General features: G+C 42.0%; 1 protein-coding gene across 20 annotated transcripts in view; it reads left to right on the forward strand.

Moving 5' to 3' along the window:
- The window catches only part of LOC117231757 (probable Ras GTPase-activating protein), a 252,226-nt gene that overhangs the window by 219,272 nt on the left and 8,690 nt on the right, over positions 1–24,264 (forward strand). For all 20 annotated transcript variants that reach the window (XM_033490770.1, XM_033491375.1, XM_033491456.1 and 17 more), the window contains 3 exons: positions 10,209–10,303; positions 23,208–23,491; positions 23,946–24,232. In XM_033490770.1, coding sequence (XP_033346661.1) covers positions 10,209–10,303; positions 23,208–23,491; positions 23,946–24,232 — 666 coding nt within the window. The remainder of the gene's footprint in view (positions 1–10,208; positions 10,304–23,207; positions 23,492–23,945; positions 24,233–24,264) is intronic.

Genomic DNA, 24,264 nt, shown 5'->3' on the forward strand with positions numbered 1-24,264 from the left:
CATCGTCGCTTTGAAAATCCGCCTTTGCTCGTTTGTATACCATTCACGCCTTTCTCGTATTCGTTGTGCGCGTACCGCATTGGATTTTATAGATTACAGATTATAAATGCTGGTAAAGAAACTTGAATCACGTGTACGGCGTTTTTAACGTGTTCGTTTCTTTTCTTGGCAACAGCGTTACGCGCGACGGTGGCTGATTTGGTTGTTGGAACAATAGAACAGATGACGAATAAGGGTTGAATGAAGAGAGCCGTTATTAATAGTAATTCCGTGCTTATAAAGTGGGAAAAGAACGACGGCAGAATTTTTAATGGAATTTTGAGATCAGTTGGAGATATAAGTCCGATAGAAGTACAAAGATTAACCGTAGTAATAGATCCATAAAAACTCTGTCTCGCTATGATTTGCCTAATTACAAATTCTGCCGAAAAGAATTCTATCGCAGAATCGGAATACCGTCATTAGCTTTCGACGATTTACCACACTATATTCGATGAAACTTCCATCCGTTCGACGTTACGATCGTCGTCGCGGACCAACAGATACGATGTAAATTAATAACCTAACCGTGACTTCACGCTTGCATTCATGAATTTTAATCGTTGCGCAGATTGCATTCGAAACTCGGGATTTTGTTTGACGTTCCTTTGACAAATTACCGTCCCTTCCTTCTGCATATGTTCGATACATAATACCATCGATGTATCCAGGGGAAAGCGATTTCCAACGGCTACGATTTGTCGTAAATGGGGTTTGTGAATTTATCGTTTTCGTGAATTCATAGCGCAACAAGCTCTAGTTCACGCCTTATTCTAACGCACGAAACACGCTTGTTTGCAGATGAACGCCCAATTGGTCGAAAACTCGAAAGAACGCGACAAAATCGACCAAGACGAATCGGTGTTTCTTTCGGCAAGCGCGATAAAATTTATTTTTTCGGTGAGCGAAGGCATGAAATCGTTTTTTTTTTCCTTTTTAGAAATTTATAGAGTGATCTTAACGCAGTTATAATATAACTTGCTCGCTATTTTCATTGAAAATTTATTAAATATACGTATATTTCGATACTTTCGATCTATGTAGTTTGCAAAATTTCTGTAAAACATTTTGCTATTTAATCTTTCGGAATTTATCGAATATCGATACATCAAACTACGAAGAAACTGTCGCTGTTGCGACATGTTCGACGACGACTGTGAACCTGGCGCTGAGGAAGCGGGCGCTTATGTCCACCGGGAACAATGCAGAGCAGCATCGCAAGCAAGCGTGTGTTCACGTATATCCGACGTAAATCGTGTTTGGTCATCGTTCGCCCATAAATAATTCCAGCCAGGGGACAATAGGTCGAACAGCTGAAAACGGCCTAAAAAGCAGCCCCGAGGCGGTTCTCGCGCGGCAACGCGCCGGTGACACGACAGACCGAACAAGTACTCGCGTGATGGCTTTCCGATAGAGTCTGCGCTGACGCGTGCAGAAAGATCGAGGATGCAGCCTGTACGTGTGCAGGGTGTCGTTTGTAAAAATAACCGATGCGAAAAGTCGAGAGGACGAATACAAAGAAGGGGGAGTGATGAAATTTGCAAGCTCGTAGCGGGACGCCAGACTTTCGACGTCAAAGTATCGGACTATGAGCGGCGACTGATTCGATCTTCTTGCAGTAATTTAATTAAACGATTCTAGTTATGGTAAATTTGGCGTATCCAAGAAGTTTTACGTATACCTAAAGACTAATTGGTATAATTGATTTCTAGGTTCTTAGTTAAAAGTGTTTGCTGAAATGAAATTTTAAGATTTCGATGAAACTAAAGCTAAATATTCTAAAATGAAAGATTCGATGCAGATTGTCTGCTTTTGACCGAAAAATTTTCGATCCAGTAAACCTGATGTCTATTGGATACCGGCGCCGATCGATTTCATCGTCGCTTTATGAATTTTTATCGTTAACGAAGAATTTCTAATTACATTAAATCGATACTCTTGTGTGCTAACTTTGTATTTATAATTTAAAATTTACGATAATACCGTATAGTGCAACGTATTTAAAACATTTCACGATCATTTATTTAAAAACAGCGTCTCTTTGATATAGAAATAGCTTCTGTATAAAAGTTAATCGTTAGCATAGGTAATGAAATCGCGACCACCATTCGAAACGCTGTTCTTGACGTCTAACCACCTTTTGTCAAGCATCGCGACAAAGTCGCAACAAACCGTACCGAAAATCGTTCTTTGATTTAACCGTGGACGCATATTTCGTCGAACACATCGTCGCGACATTGTCAAGATTTAATAAGGTTTCACGGTGGACGACATAAAACGCTCGGAACCCCATAAAAGGAGGATCGAGTGCACATTTCGTCGATCGTTTGTAATGAGCGTAGACTTTGCGAGCAGGATAGTCACTATATGATAAAGCGATAAATTAAACGTACCAACCCCATACGTCTCGTCCTGTCCTTTTTTCAACGCGTTAACAGTCATTGTGGGGTTAATGGCGTATGAATCCCATGAATCGCAGCCCCGGTTAGCAGCCGATTTCAATAGAAACTAGTCCAGTCGGTGGGCTGTCATCGTTGTTCTTTTTACCGACTGCCCGTATCGGATCAAACGGCGAACCGGCGCGGCACGCCGCGTCTTTTCGACATGATATTCTATCAGGTGCGGTTATCGTTTTAATCGATAATAGCCTACTCCTTTATTTTTTTTTCATTAAGCAGAAACGAGCGTAACTCGTTCGCGGCGTTGTTCTCGGATCAAAAGACGAAGTAATTAATTCTCCGTAGCAGCATCCCGGCATGAATAACGGTAATCGGTGAAAGAATGCAGACAGAAAACGGAAAACCAACTGAAAGCCAACATGTCGTTTTTGCGTTGTTTTGGCGTCGGAGCAAGTTCTTCGATCGTGAAAGACAACGAGGCACGTTGTTACATGCGTTCAAACGACAAATTGCGTTTTGTATGGTCGACGATGTACGTAGGTACTTGGAACGCTTGAAAATTTCGTCTAAAAGTGACGCAAATACTTAAAAAAGTATACGCGTGTGTAACAGATTTGAAAGGTTGTACGCGAAACCGTTTTCGAAGGCGATTCGCGACACGCTCGATCGACGGAGAAACAGGAAAATGGGAATTTGTTAACAAATTTTCTTTCTTCTGTTATCTTTCTTAGTTCGCCCTAACGTCGCGTATTTTGAGCAAACGAAGCTACTCGTACGAACTTGAGTATAAAATTTATGTTCCCCGTCTTATTCGTCTTGAATAATATATTTTTCAGAATGAAACGTCCAAACGAAATACTTCGTTTTAAATCCACTTAACTGAAACTTAAAGTAGCCCTTGAATAATATCTCGAGTGATATAAGTTTTCCAGAACTTCGCGCAAGTCAGACCTTTATTTCGGAATTTCCTCGTTTCATTAATCTTCCAAACCACAGAGTTTGCGGGGAATAGCGTAAAATTTCCTTGAATCTCGTCGGGGTGATCTATTTAAAAGAAATTCTGCGGGCGACTAAAGCGTTTCTCCTCTGGTGCATTGTCCCCTGAAGAACTCCCTTGTCTAATGGAGACACCGGGAGGAAGAGAGATGGATAGATTCTTGGACGTCCGCCAAACGTTCCGCGGAATGTGGAAGGAAAACCTTGCCGGGGGATTTTGGGATTCCGCGAACCGAGTTTAGCGCGTTTCGAATAATTTCCAGCTGACGGCAGCTGGAAGAGGAGATGAGTAGGTTATATATAATACCGAACCAAGTTTTTCGCTCCTTTTATCATCGGTATTCATCTTCGTCTTTAAAATTCCTTTGGAACACGACATTGAGATTTGATTTAATTCGAATAAACGTTATCTTTGAGAACAACGCGCGTCTATGTTTAGAAAGAAAATAACTTTTATCCGTCCTCTTTCCGTCAAACTATTATGCAGAGAATTTCGTTACGAGTTTCCAAAGTGTCGCGAATACGCGTAATGCAGATTTCTCTAGATCCTCCAAAGAGTTTAACTTGATTCGAAATTTATTTCATAATAACTAGATTTACACGTCCCGAGAGAAAGCAAATTCCTTTTTAATTTCCAGAAGAGGACGCGTTATTCGAACGTAATTCGCATAACGAAAGGAGCGATATTTCGATATACCAGATATCCTAGGATTTCAACGACAAGACTGTGTCTACGGAGGCAGAAATCGCGGGAATATCCCAAATATCGTATAATCGCGAGTCCGCGCTTATCGAACAGTGTCGAGCGAAACGGATCGGTAGATTCGAAGTCTGATCGCAGATGAGTGCAGATTCGATAGCGTGGTTTTAAAGGTCCGTCGTTATCGGCACGAGCAATCGTGGTTCCAACACCCGGCACTTATCTCGGCCATAGTTGGCTGTGTAACATAGTCGACCACGCGAAGATGATGACGATAAAGCACCGATGCTGGGACCGCTCGTTAATTCGCGGCACGATATCACCGAAATTAGTCGAAATGTATCCAATCCGTCGCCGCAAACGGGACGGTAATAATCTCGACGAAAGAAATACGGCACGACGAAAGAATCAGGACTTTATGGATTTTGGAACGGAAGCTGAGACTAACGAGCGAACGAACGCGTGTCGAGGACAAAACGAAACGTTCTGACGAAGGAAGAGGAAAGCAACTTTTAACGCTTGTAGCTCTACATTCGGTCTATCGTAAAGTATCGGTAAATAACGAAAGGACTGGAAACTTTTTCTCTCGTTCAATTTTGCTGCGCGTGCAGCTTAAGGATAGTACAGGGAGTGAACGCGAGGCTCGTAAATTCGCGACCGCTTCTTGTCACGGTCAGCCAGCGAGTTTTGCATCGCGATCTTATCAGAGTGTGCACGGATTGTACGGTATCGTCGATGTGGAAGCGTGTCTATGCATTGTGACGCGGTCAAGAGAGACCTGCTTTATCGGCCGAGACTAAACAACGTTGTCGTAAAAAATCTCGTCTCTCGTTATACGATACTTTTACGGAAAATCGGAAATTTATAATGGAAATTATCTAATATCGTGTCTAGTATTGGCAAATACGTCAACGGATACTACGATTGTATCTACTTTAAACTCTAAGATAGTCCGATTAAAAATTATCCAAAATAGGAAAAGTCTAATCCCTTGTTCAAAGATTGAATTGCCAGTCGATCGAGATACGATTCAGCTGGGTACTGTTCGTAATCGTCCGTCGATTATAACGAAGGAAAGCTTAATCGTAGATTCGTCGTACGCATGACGTCTGTAACGGTTTAATGGCACGTCGTTCTCGTAGAATTTGAATGCCTGGCATTCTGTCTCGTTGGGTGGTCCGTTGAATCGGATCGTTTATGAATGATTTAACGAGAGTGGGTCTCTCCAACCGAAAATCCAATCGGCATCGGTAGCCTCTAACGCGCCATTACGTCATACGACGGAATGCAAGAGGTCGACCTTGCGAACCACACAATCGTGCATTGTGAACCGTTGAATAGTCCGCGATTCTATCGCGAGGTTTCGAGTTCTTAGCGCAGTTGACGATCGCCGTTGGAAATTAAACTGATTCCCGACAGAAATTTTCACTGTGTTACTTCCAATTGCTTGCCGCGTGTATTTACTCGCTCGTAATACTCGTAATTGTTGCACGTTTTGCGACTGGAGGAACATTGGAATGTTTGAAAGACAGTGACGTGAGTAACAAAAGATTTAAGTGGATTTACGCAACCAACCTTGTTAGTTCTTAACCAACTCCGTTCTATGCGACTCCGCTTCTATAATATTACCAATTGAAATAACGAAATAACGTAGTTTTCAACTTTTAAACTCGAGATCTTCTTGACATTCTCATGAAATATTTCATCGTCGCTGAATATACAGATGTTCGTTGCGAGACCAATTTTATTCAAGAACAAATTATTCTTTTTCTTTTTCACGACGCCCTTTTCGAAAGCAATTCTTTCACGTTTCATGTTTTCTTAAACTTCAGAGATAGTAATCTACAGCGTATTTAATTTTCCATCTTGGTAGAAACGAAGATGCAATCGCAACCATTAACGGTGTTTCCAACCCTTATCCTCCGTTAACTTGGCCCGTTGTGCTAATATATCGCTTTCCAAACGGCTCCGTGCAAATACATAGGATACAGTGCGCAACCCTTAACAATGATCAACTAGGTCGAAGAAGGTCACTCGTTTGAACGACTAACAATAAAATATATCAATCGGCCGGCAGCCGTTTCGGTTTCGTCAAAAATCTCCGATTGTTCCTGCGCCGAACCCGCCCCGTCGATAGAACGGAATGCCGACAATCGCACCCTTTGTCGGCCCATTATTTCATAGCCTGCGTTTCTAAACGGAAACGCGATCGATCGATCCGCTGCGTCGCTCGATGCAAGTGCGATCACGATCGTCGGCGATCGAACGCGCGAGGGTTTCGCGTGTCGGATCATTAATAATGGAAGGATTCGCGTCACGCGGTTCCATCGTTAACGAAACGCTCACGATTTCGAAACGTGGGGTGCGCGCCGTTTCTTTCGCTCTCGTTTCGTTTCAATTCCAATTGATCTTTGGCTGGTCGGGGCCAGCTTTGTGCACCGCCTCCGTTCGCCGTTGCTCCAGCCGCGGCACAAAAGATGCGTTTTCGCGCTGCACGGTGCCGCGTGCAGCTGCAGCCCCAGCTCTCGTGCATCTATCGCGAGGGAAAAGGGTTCGCGAGAGAACCGGTGCCCATTCTGTCGGCAATGGCCAATTAGCTATTCGCGTACGAGTCGCGACACAATGTGTTTTCGAGATGTACGCGAGCTCGCTCGTTTGCTCTTTCCGACGAAACTTTTACGGACTTTGAATTACAGAATGCTGCGTTTACAACGGTCGTGAGATTCACAATTTCGCTGTCTATATTTTGTCGAACGTTTTCGAAAGTATCGAAAACAACGAAAGCAAGGAAGCTCGTTACGATACCTAGCGAATATAAATTTACGTAACGCTAATTTCTCTTGCGATTATCTTCGTTTTTAATCGCTGTTTCCACTTTACGTCTAAATCGAACGCAACGTCCCACCGCTCGTCTCTCGCGTTTCTTCTTCAAGAAATTGTCTCCCTTTTGTACGCCATTTCTTTGTCGAATACCATTGAATTTGTGTCACAGACACAGGTCGCTGGCAAAAGAAGCGTCCATTCGATCGACGACACGCGCGTCGTCTTTTTCCACTCGTGTTTCTCGGTAGACGACTGGTCGAAGGACCAGTTTCCTTCCCTCTTGCAACTGGATTTTCAACGACACGACCACCAGTGTTTTTTTTCCTTTTCTTTTTTTCTTTCACCGAAAGGTGTCACGCGATTTTCACAAAAGCGGCACAGCTGTCGGTCGCAAACACGCCTGTTTCGATTTTAATTAAATTCGAACGAAATGAAAAGCCGCCTTGCTATACTCCTAATGGTCAGCCTCGCTTCCTGTATTTAGCCAGCATATAATTAAGTTTTAGAACGATAGGTTCTCCTTAAAATCGCTAGCATCCTCAGCTACCATTTTTCGCGTGGGTATTGTGTAGTAGAACGCATCCTCGAGAGAGTAACGATAAATCGCTGCTCTTCAAACGCTATATCCCTTTTTTCTATATCTGCTTTTGTCTTCCTTTGAACGTTGCTCGGCGTACAGATCGAGCAAAGCTTTTATCCGTATCGGGAAACATCCTGGTGGAAATTACGACGTGTCACAGGTTTACAACTCGATGAAACGGCGAAATTCGCGCGCAATCGTGGCGTAGAATCTGGCGGTTGCATTTTGCAATCAACATAATGGAGGAACGACGAAGCCGCGAGATACAAGATTATTAACGTCGCGGTTGCTTCGATCGTCAGACGGTAAATTAACTTGGAGATCGCTGAAAAAACCGTCATTGGCGAGAACACGCGATAAAAGTCGAAAATGCGGATTTAACGGATCGTAAACGCATCGGCTGTGTTTTATTTTATACGCCGATGTGTTGTACCGAGGGAAGAATTGAATGCCAGTCTATGCGGCCATTAAACGTCATTGGATATATGCTATTACGACCGATATATATGAAACGATGCTACGATGCAAGTCTTCTTTTATCCTTTATCCTTTATCCTTTGGCAAGTATAAACAAGCTTCCCGGTACGTAATTGGTAAAGAGGAATTATTAACGTCTTATTCGTGAAGATAGCGTGTACCGATTATTTATGTCCGATAACTATGAAAATTATCGTCAAAATGTATATAGTATGCAAAATATATTAGATATATCTAACGATCGATTTACGTACCTGTCCTAATGTCACAAATCAAATATCCGAATGTTGATTCGAACTTTAACATTTTGCAAGGAAATGTCGAATCAAACGAAAGCGACAAACGAGACGAAACGCGATTAATTACGATCACGTTGGATGCGTGAACGCAAATCGGAATCGCATCTCGATCGCGTCGAATCTAATTAACGACGAATGAAATTCAGCGAGCGGTAAACGGACCCCTTCTAACGGATCGTTAACTGCAAGAAACGCACGAATCTCGTTGTACTGGGCCAGCAACGAATAAGAAAGGCCCTGTAACTGGAGACTCTCGAGCCAGGAAGAGCGTTTAAATCGCTGACCATAAACAGAGAGAGAAAAGTCCGAGCACCGAAGGCTCTCGCGGGAACGTTAATTACAGGGCAGCTTTCGTTTCTTCTCTCCCTTGGTCGATTTCCGTTGACAGAAACGTGTGCGAGGAAGAGGGACGAAAGACGAATTATAGTACTCCAAGTACCGTTCGAGTTCACGCTGAGTAGTTAGTTGGGATTAAATGGAAAGAATCGTGCCAAAGTATACAACGAGAGTCGGTAGAGTGACTTTTAAATTAATCACGCGATAGAAAGTGGAACTCGGTTTGAAACGTTTAAACATCGACGCTCATTGTTTGGTTCGCGTTTTAGAGTTGAACGCTCGCTCGAGTGGATTTAACGATGGATACGTGGCCGGTTACGAGACTATTTTGGGAATCGGAAGCGAATAGAGCGATTAATTGTAAATCGACGCTCTGAAAGAGGCTTTCAAGCGAAGTTTCGTTTTCCCGATTTTTAATAAATAAAAAGCGAATCTCGTATATATCCTCATCAAATATTCGTAGAATCTATCGATCGATGATATCGTACAATTGTAGGTTAAATCGTTATCGTAAGTTTATCTCGTAGAAAATTGATAACGATGACGATCGTAAAGAAGTAGTTACGATACTGTTTTCTAAATGAAAAATAGATCGTTCCAAACATTTCCGACATTTTCGTAAACTCATTCAGAATTCTTTATCGTCTCTATCTCACGCGTTTGATCGCCAACTATTTTTACAGACGGTACGAGAAGAGATAAGAACAGGTATTACGTCGCAAGCACTCGCTGGTAACGATCGATTCCTCTGTTCACGAATTCCTAGACAGAAGGCGGTACTTGCACACAGCGCCTCGGTCATTGTAAGCGTTTCCATCGTGTTTTCGATGGAACGCCACCATTATAGGGATCCCGTGAATGGCCCCACGACCGCACAATGGCCTGTTGTCGTTCTTGAAATTACGAGGTTCCAGCATTGCTCCGACTATGCCGTGACCGAGTTCCAAGTACGCGAACGAGCAGCCGGTTCCGAAACGGAAGTTCCTCTTTTAATCGCGCCCACGAATCTCCACGTTCCCTTCCCCGATCCGGAATAATGCTATTTCGAAGCCTCTGAAGCTGCTTCCCGATACGGAGAATCTTTTACAAGTGTGTGAACGGTCGATCGGGCGATTAGCGGATAATGGAATGTTCGTGCGAAAAAATGTCCGACTCGATCCTTCCCCCAGTCTGTTGCGAGAAGCGTAGTAGGTGGAGAGGCGTAGACTCGATTTTTAAGAAACGTAAGAATCGTTTGTGAATGTTTTGGTTAAATAAGAGCAAAGGTGGAGTTTACTCGATTAGGCGATACCCTTTTAAACAGAAGAACGCACGAAAAAGATTTAATCGTTTTGACGTCGGTTAAACCATTCGTACGAAAACTCAAAGATGCCATTTCCTTGTAGGGAGGAAAATCGAGGCAAACCGAGGGAAATGCGATTATTCGCTCGATAGCATTTCGATTTTCGCATCGAATACGAAACGAGATACGATAATTAACGCGACCGTTTGGTCTCGTTCGCACCGGAAACGGCTGAATTACCCTGTTGCTAAATCACAAATGTTCCTCTGTGTTTCAGACACGTCCTACGAGAAGGCCTGCCGAAGGGGTAGCGCTCCGGCCACCCCTGTCCTCGGAGCTCGACCCTTGGACGTCACCCCCAACAGAATCGTCGTAAGTAGACCTCGTTGCTCCCCTTTAAGTCCCTGTAATTTCGATTCACTGTAATTTCCGATCTTTCATAATGCAACGAGCACACCTCCGTACCTTTTGTTCGCTTCCAACGATAACGAAATAACGTGCTCTGCATTTTAAAAGCCACTTTTTAACTGTTATTACTTTCGTTATGATTTAATTTTAATTTTAATTGTAATTTTAATTTTAATATCGATCGTGGAACGAAAATATAACGAGTAACGATTTTATTACGAGTTTGCAAGCGTTTTTCAAGCACATTTGCATTTTTTTGATAGAATATAAATTACCCGATAACAAAAGAAATAATACCGAGTAACGAAGAGTTAGGAATTCTTCTAGAAAAGGTGAAACGATGTTTATTCCGTGAAAAAATATCAGATATTTCAACTAAGATCTATCTTTGCACGTAACGGCATAACTATGCGAATTTCATCCTAAACAATTTCGTTTATTCGCGCGATCAATCCCGAAGAATTTTCACTTGGCCGATAGAAAGCACGTTAATTGGCGAAATATCTCGGAGTAATTATTTTATCGTGACGAGGTTGCCGGCTCGTGATCGCAATTAACGCTAAGTCTCCCTCGTTCGAGAACCGAAGAAGATCTTCGGTACGGTATCTCGTCGTAAATCCTTATCGCGACAAGTACCTATTTTCAGCGAATCTGTCAGCACCACGCCAAAATGCATTAGACTTACAGATTAGATCTGACTCCCGATCGTGGCAACTCCTTTCTGTGAAAAGAGCTTTCCGTGTATCTTGAAAGTGGATGCTTGAGAAGATTTTCGATCGTGGAAAGTGCGATTTCCGGCATCTGAAAAGCTTTTAATTCGGCGTTTTAATTCACGCGTATAAACATAGTTTCCTAGGAGATACCTTTATCGATCGTAATCGTCCTCGACAAAGATCTCAACGTAGACATTTATCGTAAAATCTCTCTCGCGTATTTCGAAAGATCTCTCAGATCTCTAAAGACGAATCGTTCGAGACTTATACTCGGTGCTTCCGGTTAAAATTGCGCTCATCGTGTTCCCCTCGAGAAACATTTCGTTTTCGAAGCACGAAAACTGAGTCTCGAGTTTTCCAATCACGTATCTTCGATCTTTCGAATCTCTCGATGCATCAAGTCGTTCAGTTGGAGTACCGTACACTTTTCTTTTTATCGTTACAAACAAGTTGCTTCGAACATCACGTTCATTGTGTTGCTCTCTCGTTCCTCGGATTCCGTCTAGATCGATCACACACACATACACACACACACACACACACACACACAAGCGCGCGCGCGATGTTAGAAATATTTCATTAGAATATCTATATAAATAAACTCGACACAAGATTGAAACAAACATGATTACTTTTGATTAGGAATTCAACTTAATGATACAATATGTAGGTGAACTGAACTTTCCTTGAAATTTCATCGATCGATGAATCCACTCGTTCGATAACGTCACGTTCCATCGACATGGTAACGTTTAATCGTGGCACACGTCTCGGTAATTTCGTCCCTCGTTTCTCCGTGGACGAGGCCACTCTTTCTCCGCGTCACCTTTGCCCTTCGCTTCAATTTCGTTGCGTAAACCGACACGCTGCCTCGTCGAGATGGTGGATGCAAGCAAAAGCAGACGACGACGCGCCACGTAGTATGGAAAATATCGATCCACGGTGTCGTCTTGGCGCTTGGTCGCAGGTGTTCTCAAATCTCACGCGCTAGATCGCTTTTCTAGGACGCGTGTGAGTAGACGCGAGTCCCAGGTGTAGCGTCGCCTCGCTTCGCGCTATATTTGCCGCCGACACCGTGCACACGCCATAGAAACGGGGAAACTATTTTCTGCCGCGATATCGCGATAAGGAAAATTTAAGCGCTCTAAGATTCCTTATAAAGGAGTATCGAGTATTAAGAATTAGAAATACGACTTATTCTTAACGATTGTCCAACTTATATTAACAAATTAGTAACGTTGAAGGTAGAATTTAAAGATCACTCTGATTTATGCGCTGACTTCATTTACAGTTCGCGACGATACTGTAGCTTGCGCCAGTTCTTGTTTCTTTACGTAGGAACATTTTTCTGTGAATAGGATGGACCGGATGAATGTCGATAACCTCAAGTAGGACGCAAGGCGTATTAAGCGAAATCTTTTGATTCGAACAAGTATGTAGGTCAAGTAGTGTGTCCGTACTGAAACGTACGATGAAAGATGTGCAGGGTTGTATCAAAGTAATAGATATCAAAGATACACGATGAACCACAAAATCCTTCGGAATTACGTACATGGTTTTAAAGACACGATATATCCACGAATTAAGAAAATAAATATTTGTCATTGTTTCGACCGTTCGCGGAGAGACGCGATCGCGAGATTGCGCGTCGACGAGAGTCGTAAATTCCCGTTACGATTAAATAATCGTCGCCACGAACTGATCGATCCCCTTATTTCTGTTACGACAATAGGGGTGGTTCGAACGAGGTTACACTGATTTAACAGGTATAAATTAATGTTTATTCAAACAACTTCTTCACTAGAGAGACATAATTAAGTTTCTATCGATATCCAAAGTTACAGTGTGTAGTACGCGACGTACGCTTAGATGATGGCGATTCAAAAGATGCACAAAGACCGACTTTCTGTGAAGATGATGCTGCGAAGGAAGCTTGTTGTGGGTGGGTCTAATCTATAAGAAAGAGCTGATTTTTTAAGGGCAAGGTTTCATTGGGAGAGCGGGGGAAAGACTTCGCTGTCAATTGGTTAATTTTCTAGGTTGGTTGGTGAAGCTAACCACCCCCCGAGAGAGAGTTGCTAGTGGGAAGCATCATATGCGAGAAAACTAACTTTCCTATCTAGTACTAGTAACGATAAACCTTTAGAGAACGATTTAGTGAAGAGATGTTTGTTCGGTCTGAAGGACCTTAGCTAGAAAATTCCTGAGATTTATGGACAGGATGGCAACCAGTCGTACGTAAGTTGTACTTTGTGTACATCTTCCTTTGAAAGCGGAAAATAAATTTGGAAAATGCGCATTCTTTCGTATACTGATATCGATCTTAGTCGAGTCTAAGATTTAATTTTAAAAATTAAGTCTCGTCGTGTAGTTTCGATTTCCCCGGTATGATGTCACGTTGATCGATAAAACAACTCGGTGAAGCTACGCGTTGCTTCCGCAGTTCCTGTCCTAATCACGAACGTTACATGATTCATCGTTATCTTTCGATCGTAATAGTTTCTACCACTAGATTTTTAAATGTTACCGTATCTCTATTACCGAAGAAACAGAGATAACGTAATTCGTAAAAGTTACTACTGTAGTTGCTACTTTTTTTATCGAAACGATCGAGTCAAGCGAAATTACCTTTTACGCGTTCCTATTATCTACACTGTACACGGAATTTCTCCGATATTAAACGTATTCGCACGATATTCTTCGCTTCAACGGTTTTCCTTCTTTCCAGTATCTCTTAATTCAACGCTGTCACACGGAATACTTGATAAAATTTGTTCGAGTCGTGCCCTATTTCCATAAACTCGTTCCGCGGCGCTTTATACTTCAAACAACGGCATAGCTTCGATTCCACGCAGGATTCTCTCAAATTCTCCTTGGATCGTAAATTGATTCGAGAGAAAGGTAAATTTTTCACGCGATCTTCGATAGAATTTCGTTCGAAACGAACCTTATTGAAAATGAAAAAAATATTAATTACGATCCTTACGCACGCGCAATAAAATAAATCCTTTCCATTTCATTCTCTGTAATTTTCTGGCGAAAGCAAGTAGAATATATGAAGTTTCGGTGTTTGCTGTATCAATGCAAATCCGACAAAAGAGGATGCGAATGAATAATAAAGATACGATCTTCGTATGTAAAGTAGGGAAGGAACGCGATTTGAAAGGTGTAATATATTTTCGATTTAATTACTTAGCGTTTACGACTTATTAACAGGTAGAGAAGTAAGAAAGGTTTTTAATTATAACCTGTAGCGGAGCTGTAATAAAATTAAGGGGGGGAAAACGAAGAAAAGGAAATATTTTCGTGCCAGTTTTACGAGCGTGCGTACCACTTCGGAGCATAAACTATCGACGATCTACACTAAAGGATTAAGAAATTATAGTTGACAAAATATATTATGTTTCAAAGGGAATTATTAAGAAATTATGGCGATTATATTTTTCACTCGTGTAAAATGGTTAAACAATCGCGAAAAACGATCTATGTAACAGACAAACGAGTACAACACGAAGAGAAACAGCTTTATGCGTATTGTAAGATAACTAAAGACGTAAATCGTGTAAATCGTTGTGTGCGAGTCGATTCTATACGAGTACAACGTTGTACGTAGATCGCGAAAAGATATTCGAAGATGTCGTTATGGACGATATCGAGAAAAGGATAGGCAAAATGGAAAGTACGTACTTTTATTCTCTACTGGCACCAGTTAATCGACACCCCTCCAAGGAAGCAAAGAAACGAGCGAACTGGTTTTCGAACGGTGCGCCGACGACTTTGCGGATCCATCTGTTTGAACCGCGTTCTGCTATCGCCAATTGTTTACGAAACTCGATCCAACAGCGACGAGTCGGTGACAAAAAGAAGCGTGACCGTTTTCGCGATTTCGCGAAGCGTGCTACCTCGTCGCAAGAAATCGCTCGTCTCCGTGTTGATTGCGACAAGAAATTGCTTGGTCTTCGTGAACGATGCTTTCAGCGAAAGGATTCTGTCGCTTTTTCAAAATGTAATAACGCTCTGGAGGATTAAAGAGGAACGATTTGGCGACCGCGAGCGTGTCGTATTAAGCGAAGAAAATAGGTTCTATTCTTGTTTATAGAAGATTCGTCGAAAGGTATTTTTGTCGATCGAAAGGGATCGAATCGTTAGATCGATAGAGTAAAAAGAAGAAGAACGGTATATGCGTATTTACGTATGGTCGAATCACACGCATTCAACGAAATTTACGCATCCGTGAGGCAGATTCGTCACGGTGCGTCTTAGCTGGTCGTTGTAAAAGATCATCGTCGAAATCGGTTTGAGAACCCCTCGAAGACGTTTTTGTCCTTCTTACCGGTGGCTCCCCGGGTGTAGACGAGGGACTGAGAGGCCAAGGGGTGACCCGTTTTGCCTCACCTGAATACAGGGGCAGGGTTTTTGGTCGTAGTGCACAAAGGTGCGCACGAAGGATCCCTTGACTTCGGCTACCCGGATGAGCAACATCTGCGCCAGTCAACGTCGAGATTTTGCCGCGAAATCTTGCCTCTCTTCCGAGGCGGATCTTACGAGATCCGAGTGTATTATATCACGAGAACCGAGCACACAGTGTATCTTGAATATTCTTCGATGTACTCTAAAGTCAGAGATAAAATGTTATTACGTTCGTTAATTCGAATGCTCGTTAAATTTCCTACGTATTCCTCGTTTCTTCGGGCGTTTGTTCTTTTTTCTTTCACCGGGAACAAGGATGAAAACGATCGTCTACGACGTTCTGGAACCCAAGAGCGGGGAAATTTTAACAAAAGCGAAACGTTCGCGTACGTTTCTCGAGTGTTGCTGTCGCGTCAAAGCGTGCTCGGTGCGAGTAATTGCGAGCAATAATTTATCGACGGACAGAAGCCGGTAAATAAGAGACTCGTGGCCAAATAAAGGAACATCAAAGGCAGGAGGCAACTGCCTCGAGGGTCGACGGCCGCTCGATCGACGAAAAGCAACGAGCAACCGCTGCTGAAAATATCACCGAGCCTACGGAGCCATCGGCGAAACGCAGAACGTCTGTCGAAACGAGACGAACGATTGTCCTCCGTTCGTCCATGTTGCGACCGAAGGATTTTCAGTGATAAGCGAAGGTGTGTGTCTTCGTTGATAGACCGTAAAGCGTAGGCTGTGTCGCGGATACCGTGTGATTTCAAATTAACGTTGTTTTAAGAATATTTTGCCGGACGAGCTCGGACGACGAGCGACGGATCACCGATAGAGAAAATCGAGAAACGAACGAATGCACCGATCCTGAAAGAAGCAGATATCGGTGATCTTTATCGATGCAAATTGTAACACTACCCAGTAAAGTATACCTGTAAAATTATTATCTGTAGGTTGTAAACTATAAATTTAAGTTGATAAACGTTAAACGTTTTAATTTAGTTTCGAAGTTAAATTAATCTGTTCGCTCGGTAAGCTGCAAACGTGAAAACGCTCTTAGTTGTTGGTAATGAATTTACATAAATTGTTCGACTTCGGCCATCTGTGGTTCTTTTTGACGTATTGCAAAATACAAGGATTGCTGGTAACTCCTTTTAAAATAAACGCGGACTTTGAACCAGCTATACCAGTTTTCATAAAACCAGTTGCAAAACTTAAAAATACACTTGTCACCAAGGATTATTGATCAATTGCAAAATACAGAAAGTCTAATAATAACTCGGATCGACGATTGAAAGCTTCGTACACCTTCGGCACAGAATGCTTCGAATGCTTCGAATACTCTTTAAAATCTAAATTAGCGTGAAAAACTGCATCGATCATAGAGAGTAATTGCTATTGGATCGTAACAATTGTAAAAAGACCACATTTAACTAGTTTCAACCACCGTGAAGATTCGGAAAACCCGTTCGAGCGGATAACAGGATTATTACAGAAATACGAAAGCCTGAAATCCCTTTTAAAATCTTGGTTAACATTCACCGAGTAACGACACGACGATTGACATGGGTCGTAAACAATAGTCGCCATTTGAAATACCAGTAATATCGACGGCTCGCCGCCCACGAATTAACCATATACGCGATCGTCTTCAAACTTGTTTAAAAATGATTGAATCAAGCGTCTCGAAAATTAATATTAACAACAACAAAGAATCTTTATAGAAGAAGATCGTGGTGGCGTGTGTATACGGAAAAGGGAGGAAGAGGCTATCGACTCGGAGCAGCATAAATCGCAGAGAATCGTTTAAAGAGCCTGTCGATTTAAATCCCTCGGGCGCAAGCCGAACGGAGACCTGGAAGAGAGAGAGAGAGAGAGAGTTACCCCTGGCCATGCCTGGAAGCATCGATCTCGTTTTTGGGAGCCGTAGAAATATACCTGAGAGCCAGAGCCAGAGCCAGCTGGAATCCTTGGCTCGCGCTTCCGCGTGTGAATAGAAATCCCTGGGAGTCTATCGCGTCGGATACAAAACTTCGAACGTTTCGCCTCGATGGCTGGTCAAAGGAAACCAGGAACGGAAGAATCGTGAGAGGAACGGCGGCAGTCGTTCGAGAAACAACCACGCGTTCCAGCGTGTCACGATCGTCGGTCTTCGCGTTCTTTTCTTCTTTCGGCGGGTAAACGTTTGGTTAATATCCAGGCAAAAAGTGACAGATCGTTGGAAGTTTCGTGACAAATTGCAGACGTTTTGGGATTTTTCATTTTAGAGTTTTCAATCCTGGCGAATCGATGAGGCGAAAGATGTGTTAGATAACGGAGTATGTTAACAGGCAATCTCTATGAAAATTACTGGTACAACGAATTTTACGATCCCTAAACGATATAATATACGAGCGATATGTCCGCTTTGGTGAATCGACGAAACGTTTGTTGAAAATTTAATTGAGAAACGTCTGTTGCGTCTGCTCTTGTCAAATAACAAATCCAATAAAACTCCTCGACACAGCTGCTCCACGGAAAACAGCTTGCTCGATGCGGCTTAAAGCACTGAACTTCTAATCGCACTGTCAACAATTTGCGATCGATGGAAAGAAAGAGAGGGAGAGGGAGATTCCCATTGGCGAAGAATCGTTACCCGAAGCTCTTCGCCCGTATCGCGGCGTGTTTCCCAACCACGAATTCGATGACGCAGTGCACCGATTATACTGCATTCTGACATTGGACGAGCTTATCGTCTTCGCACGTGTACGATAACAACACGCCTCTTTCGTTGCTTTGGCGATTCAACGTTCAGTGACGGGAGAAATTTTTTACTGCGACAACGTGCGTTTCGATCTGTGGGAAAGAATATTCGAAGAAGAAGAAGAATTGGCGATCGCTGATGACGCTGAAACCTTTGCGCGAATATCCGCTTCCGGTCGATAAAGGCAAGGGAAATACGGCAAGGGAAAAAGAGGAAAGTTTGGTGTCGAGATGAACGGCAAGTCGGATAGGAATGATCGCAAGTAGTGTTATTGAAACTTCATGATAAACGGTTAATTCCTAACGATATCAAGAACAATTCGCTGCGACGAAAACTGATTAATCAGGTGCTAGGATAAAGATAAAGCTATAAGAAGCAAGCGTGATCGATCGTCGTAACGATCGCGAGGAATCACGACTTCCTAACTGTATAGAAAATGTGTAAGAAACATAACGGCGTTACCGTGCTGACGACGTTACCGTGACGGTAATGACGAACAAAGACAAGACGAAAAATAACGTTAAAGTGCGGCAGGAGTCGGTGAAATCAACGTATCGTTACCGACAAACACCCAGTCACGGTGAAAATAGGCTGCGAACGAAAGAACAGCGTCTCAATGTCCTGTAACATTAGCGAGGGTTCTCGCGGGAGAAATCGTTCTTTCGTCGAATGACTCGCGCTACTAATAACTGTAAAGTACCAACGAAGTCGTTCGAACGTATCGATCACCTTTCCTTTGACAAAATTCCTCGTTGCCGTCCGATATAGTATTATCTGAATATAATATGTATTATCAGCGAGTCAGTCGCGTTAACTCGATTTTGTTGCAAACCACACTTTATTAACACGAATTAACGCGACCTGTCAGGGTTAATCGTCCGGGAAAAGTTGTTTTCTACGAAAAGAGTTTCCCAAGGAATTAAAAAGAGAAACTCGACGCTCAGAGAAACTGTGAAAAAGTGTGGTATTAAGAAAAACGCGTGTTCGTTGAACTCGAAAGGAGACTGGAAAAAATGCGTCTGGATTTTGAATCCCCCAAGAGGAACAAATCAAAGAAGGCATAGCGACGGGGTGGAATTCTTTTCCTGTGCTTGAATTCGTGAATCGGAAACATCTGCTGTTGTTTCTCACGCGACACCGTTCGCATGACCAGAAGAAAAATGTGCGTGAAACCGATGGAGGAGAATGAGGAGGACAAAGTTGTCAACATGATCATCAATTACTTCACTGCCAGGGTAAATATGTGTAGCAGGCCGAACGATCGCTTTATATAAACGACGAGAGCGGGTTTGGTATGTCTGTCTTGCGTTCGTAGAAAAGTCTGAGAATCTGGTCTTTTCTTTTTCTTTTTTTTCTTCGTTCAACCACGTAATCCAGACTTCATATCCATCCGTTATGTTTTTCCATATTTCCGAATGAGACGCGTTTAAACGAACACACGTTAATGCTGAAATTCAGATTATACAGGAAATTTAGCGAATAAATGCGTTCAAACTTAGTAGTATCAACGCGTGTATTCAAAATGAATATTCGAGCAAGCCTGTTTCGCGATACATTCTCGAACGAAGTATTTCTTTCGCGTTCGTCCGGTTATCATTTTCCAGCAAAACTTTTGGCAAACTTACGGACTACCGATCCGATGCATCCGGAAAAACTCGCGTAGCTGTGCACACTTCCCGAAACGCGCGAAACATTTGGAATCCTTCCGAGTTCCGCTGGCATCCGGCCAGCTTGTCTTTATCCGATGACCCGAAAGAAGCGCGTTTGAACCACGCTCAAAAGTCGAGGAAAGTGGAACAGAGGATTTAACGTTTCGAGAAGTTTCAGCGATCTCGTTGAAAAATCTGTAACGAACGAGAACCACGCGAAAATACCTTTGTTTCGTAGATGAATTTCTAGCTTCTGGAAAAGTTAGCCTTTCGTTTCGGAAAATTAAATCCACGTCGAAGAAAGTGTAACGAAACAATTTGTACCATTAAATAAAAATTTAATATGTCATCTTAAAATTCATTCAAATTTACGATACGCGAATAATTGCAAATTAATTCTTATTCCCCATATTTTATATACATTGGTCTTTTGAAATGTCTAAATATCCGATATGCCAAATTAACTACAATAAAATACGTCTTTCTCTCTATTTCAACTTTCTATCAAAGTACGTTACCCGTTTACGTAATACATAAACTTTTCTTCTTATTTCTACTAGGACATTAACGTTAGTCTTCGATCGTTTCGTTTCTCGATATAACACCGTAGCTTTTCCAATTTACTCAGCGATAACCAAACAATATGCATATTTAATTAAATGCCAGATTAATAATTCCTTCGTCACGAGTTAGAAGCGATTTTTGAACCCGAGGATCTGTTCGTACACATCGTTGATCCGGATGTACGGGCCAAAGACTGCCAGTATCAAACTCGGTGTGGGATACCTTTCACTCGAGCAATGTCACGAAAGATTCTCGATATCGCTGGAGAAGTCAGTCGATGATTTTCACTCGTGGCGCGGACAACTTTTGCTGTCGGAACGATTTATTCGTTCGTTTACAGTGCATAGTGAGTCGTAAACGTCATCTTGTTCGCGAATGGAACTACGATCGTGATTAAATAAATGTAAGCTGTCGTTCTAACGTTGTAATAAGTTAACGTTCTATAAATGTTACATACCTTGCCATGGAAGATAATCGTGGAAGATAGAAAGAGTTAAATTTATTGGTGCAACGAAAGGTGGATCGGTCGAATAAATTCAGGATTTTTGCTTACAAACGCGTGAAACACGTGAAATTGTTACCGTGACGTGTACATAGTCGTTTTGTATGAACGTTCCTTTCGTGGAAAATATCGATGAATTTCGTACTATGAGAACCTAATTTTGTTTAATTACGTCGTAGTTTTGCGAATATAACATCCAGTTTCCGGTACAATTTATCAATAACAATAGAACTGTCAATTTTCCGAATAAACGGATTTACAAGTGAATTAAGCAATAACAGGCTAAGAGTATTACCATATTTGTAAGACGGCTATTTCGATGCAAATTTTTCTCTCCATTCCTCTTGCCGAGTCGTGCAAGTTTTCTTTCTTTCGTAGATTTTGTTTCACGTTAGCACGAAAGAACTTTGAAATCGATTTGCACCGACTCGCACCTAACGTGACCGACTTCGACCAACTCTTATTTCTTCAAACGCTCTAAAAGCATTTAATATTTCGATTCGAAAGGACAAATCGTTGATTTGTCTGGTCAAAGTATTTTCAAACGACGATGATATAAAGCGTTAAAAAGTCTGCAAGTTTATGTATATTAAAAGCCAGACAAATATCAAAATAGAATAACAGAGTAATTGACAATTTATAATAATTAAAATATTTATGACATTTCGACAAATATATCGTAACGTTTGTAAGAGTATTATATCGACTTATTTATGACTTAATTGACAGTTAAATTTAAAACTGAATATCGAATATCATTGAAATAAAGGTGTATATATACATATATAAGCATATATATGCACTATGGTTTCCCGGCATTCCCAAACTCTAATACGACGTCATAAACTAAAAAAAAAGTTTTGAACAGCTGTGTGCCACATTTATCCGAGGCCTCTAATTATTCTTTGTTTGCCTTGCGTTAACTTCAAAGAGTCGCGGAACATTTCTCAGGAGGGCAAAGAATATTTTCCATAGTCGTTAACACATGGCGCATGTCTGCGATAAAATACATACAGTTTCACTTAGTGTGTTTAGTACGTTGACGCCGAGAAGTCAATTCGAATGTGCAAGGTCTGTCGATGAAACTGTCGCAGAATCAAATTTTTTAACGGGGAAATTTGAAGCAAATTAACATGAAAATATGAAAATGCCATGAATCAAAATTGAAAAAACTGTAGGTCGTGTTTATTTAATGCGAAAATTCGTACTGCACGATGTTAGAAGCGTATTGATCGAAAGTACGTCGTATCGAACGTATCGTACAATTTACTACTAATATTATGTATACTTGTGTTAACATAGCATACTCTCATTTAATAATTTCATTTAATAATTAATATTAATAATTAATATTAATAATTAATATTCTCATTTGTTCTCGTCGATTTGAAATTCCAAATTTCATATTACCTGTATTATAAACCTATATTTACGTTGCATATTTAAAATCTTAAAAATCGTTGTTCGTTTCGACGATGAGACTTAGAAAAGATGCTTCTGTGTCGAATGGTAGTTTCCTTTTGTAGTTGATGTTTTATAGGTTGAAAACGTGTAGCAATTTCCAACTTACAGATATCCTACATGCGACTTTTGCAGATTATCAGAATACTTTTGTTTAGACCTTCGAAGAAGACGCGTTTAAACGGCGAAGAGGAGAAGAAAGCGTCGAGCAGTTATATCATACATCGGAATTAGAGTCACGTTACACACGACGTTGCAACACCACCGATCGATTCATCTTCGTGTAATTAATTTAATGCGGAGAATGTTTGCGCGTCGCGGTCGTCAGGAAAGTTGTTTGGAAGGAATCGCGCAACGTGGACCGATCGTCGATCACTATTTAACGACGAACTGTGCGAAATTGATTCGATATGACGATTCCAAGAAGCTAAGTTATTAAAGTAAAACAGTAACGGCGTGGTGAAGGGACTTTATAGAGTTCAAACGCGAACGATACATATAGATACCGTGTTCTAGTGACAGAAAATATGAAACTTGAAAAGCAGATGACTCAAAAATGTTGCGTAACTGAAGCAAGCGAATTCATTTGTATTGGAAAAAGAATTAAAAGCGTTAGAAGATAAAAGATAAATATAAAAGATATTCGTACGAACGTGTCTAGCACTGAATTAATTAGTAATTTAGATACGTTCGTATTTCTCAGTTGCCTGTTTATCGTGTGTATCGTATCAGAGTGGAGTTTACGTGATCGAATCGATGGCCCCCGTATTCCTCGACCACTTCCATTTACCTGAGCGACACGCGTTCACCTCCCTCTCTGTTTGTCTGTTCACAGAACTTCTTCTCCAAGAGGTCGTTCCGCTCGAATCCGCTGAAGAGGACGAAAAGCGTGACAAAGCTCGAGCGACAGAAGCAACGCGGTGCCGGACTTCGGGGTTGCCGTTCACACGAGTCCCTGCTCTGCGGACAGGCGGTGACCTCGATGGACCTCGCGGCCGTGACACCGCTACATCCAAGCCTGCTTGGCAGACCTCACTGCTTCCAGGTCACACCCAGCACCGGTGGGCCGAAATATTTCAGTTGCAGGACCGCTCACGAACGGGACCAGTGGTTACACAGGTTGGTACCGTTTCTCTGCCGCTTCTTCTTTTTCTTCTTCTTTCCACGCTGCTTCCTCCCCAACCTTCTCCTTCTCTTTTATCTTCTTTCCTCACCCGGGGGAGGAGAAACTGTTACGCCACGCTGATCGATCCAAACCAGCTTTGACCGTCAAATAATCACTCGTTACGCGAACGACACGTCGCCATTTTTGATGGTGCAGCTAGCTACGGTGGGTTTCGTCGAAGTAATCGTATACCGTTGAAAAACACGTTCGAGGTGTATCTCGTAAAATTACGATTTTGCGCGAAAAATTGTATTTTTTCATATCGTCTGTCTTTTAAACTTAAACACGTATTTAAGATATTAGGTTGTAAATATTTGTGTTGGCAATTACCCTTGTTGGATATCTTCAATTTCAACAGGCAGAGATAATTAGCACGATTAATCATCGTACGTTGAATGTTGAACACAGCTTGAGGAAATCCGTTCAACCTGACGCGGAGCAGACACGACGAACGGATAATTCCTTGCAGATCTGGTTGCTCGAGGCGAAAGGCGTGCCAGCGAAGAAACGATACTTCTGCGAGGTCTGCCTGGACAGTACTTTGTACGCGAGAACCACCGCGAAACTGAAGGCCGACCTTTGCTTCTGGGGCGAGCACTTTGATTTCCATCATTTGCCTTCCGTCAATACCATACAAGTGAACCTCTACAGGGAAGCTGACAGAAAGAAGAAAAGGGACAAGAACGTTTTAATCGGTAAATTTGGATAAATGTAAAATTACGTTGCT

This window comes from Bombus vosnesenskii, unplaced genomic scaffold (assembly GCF_011952255.1).
Source record: "Bombus vosnesenskii isolate JDL3184/JDL3185 unplaced genomic scaffold, Bvos_JDL3184-5_v1.1 scf7180000013262, whole genome shotgun sequence".
Taxonomy (NCBI): domain Eukaryota; kingdom Metazoa; phylum Arthropoda; class Insecta; order Hymenoptera; family Apidae; genus Bombus; species Bombus vosnesenskii.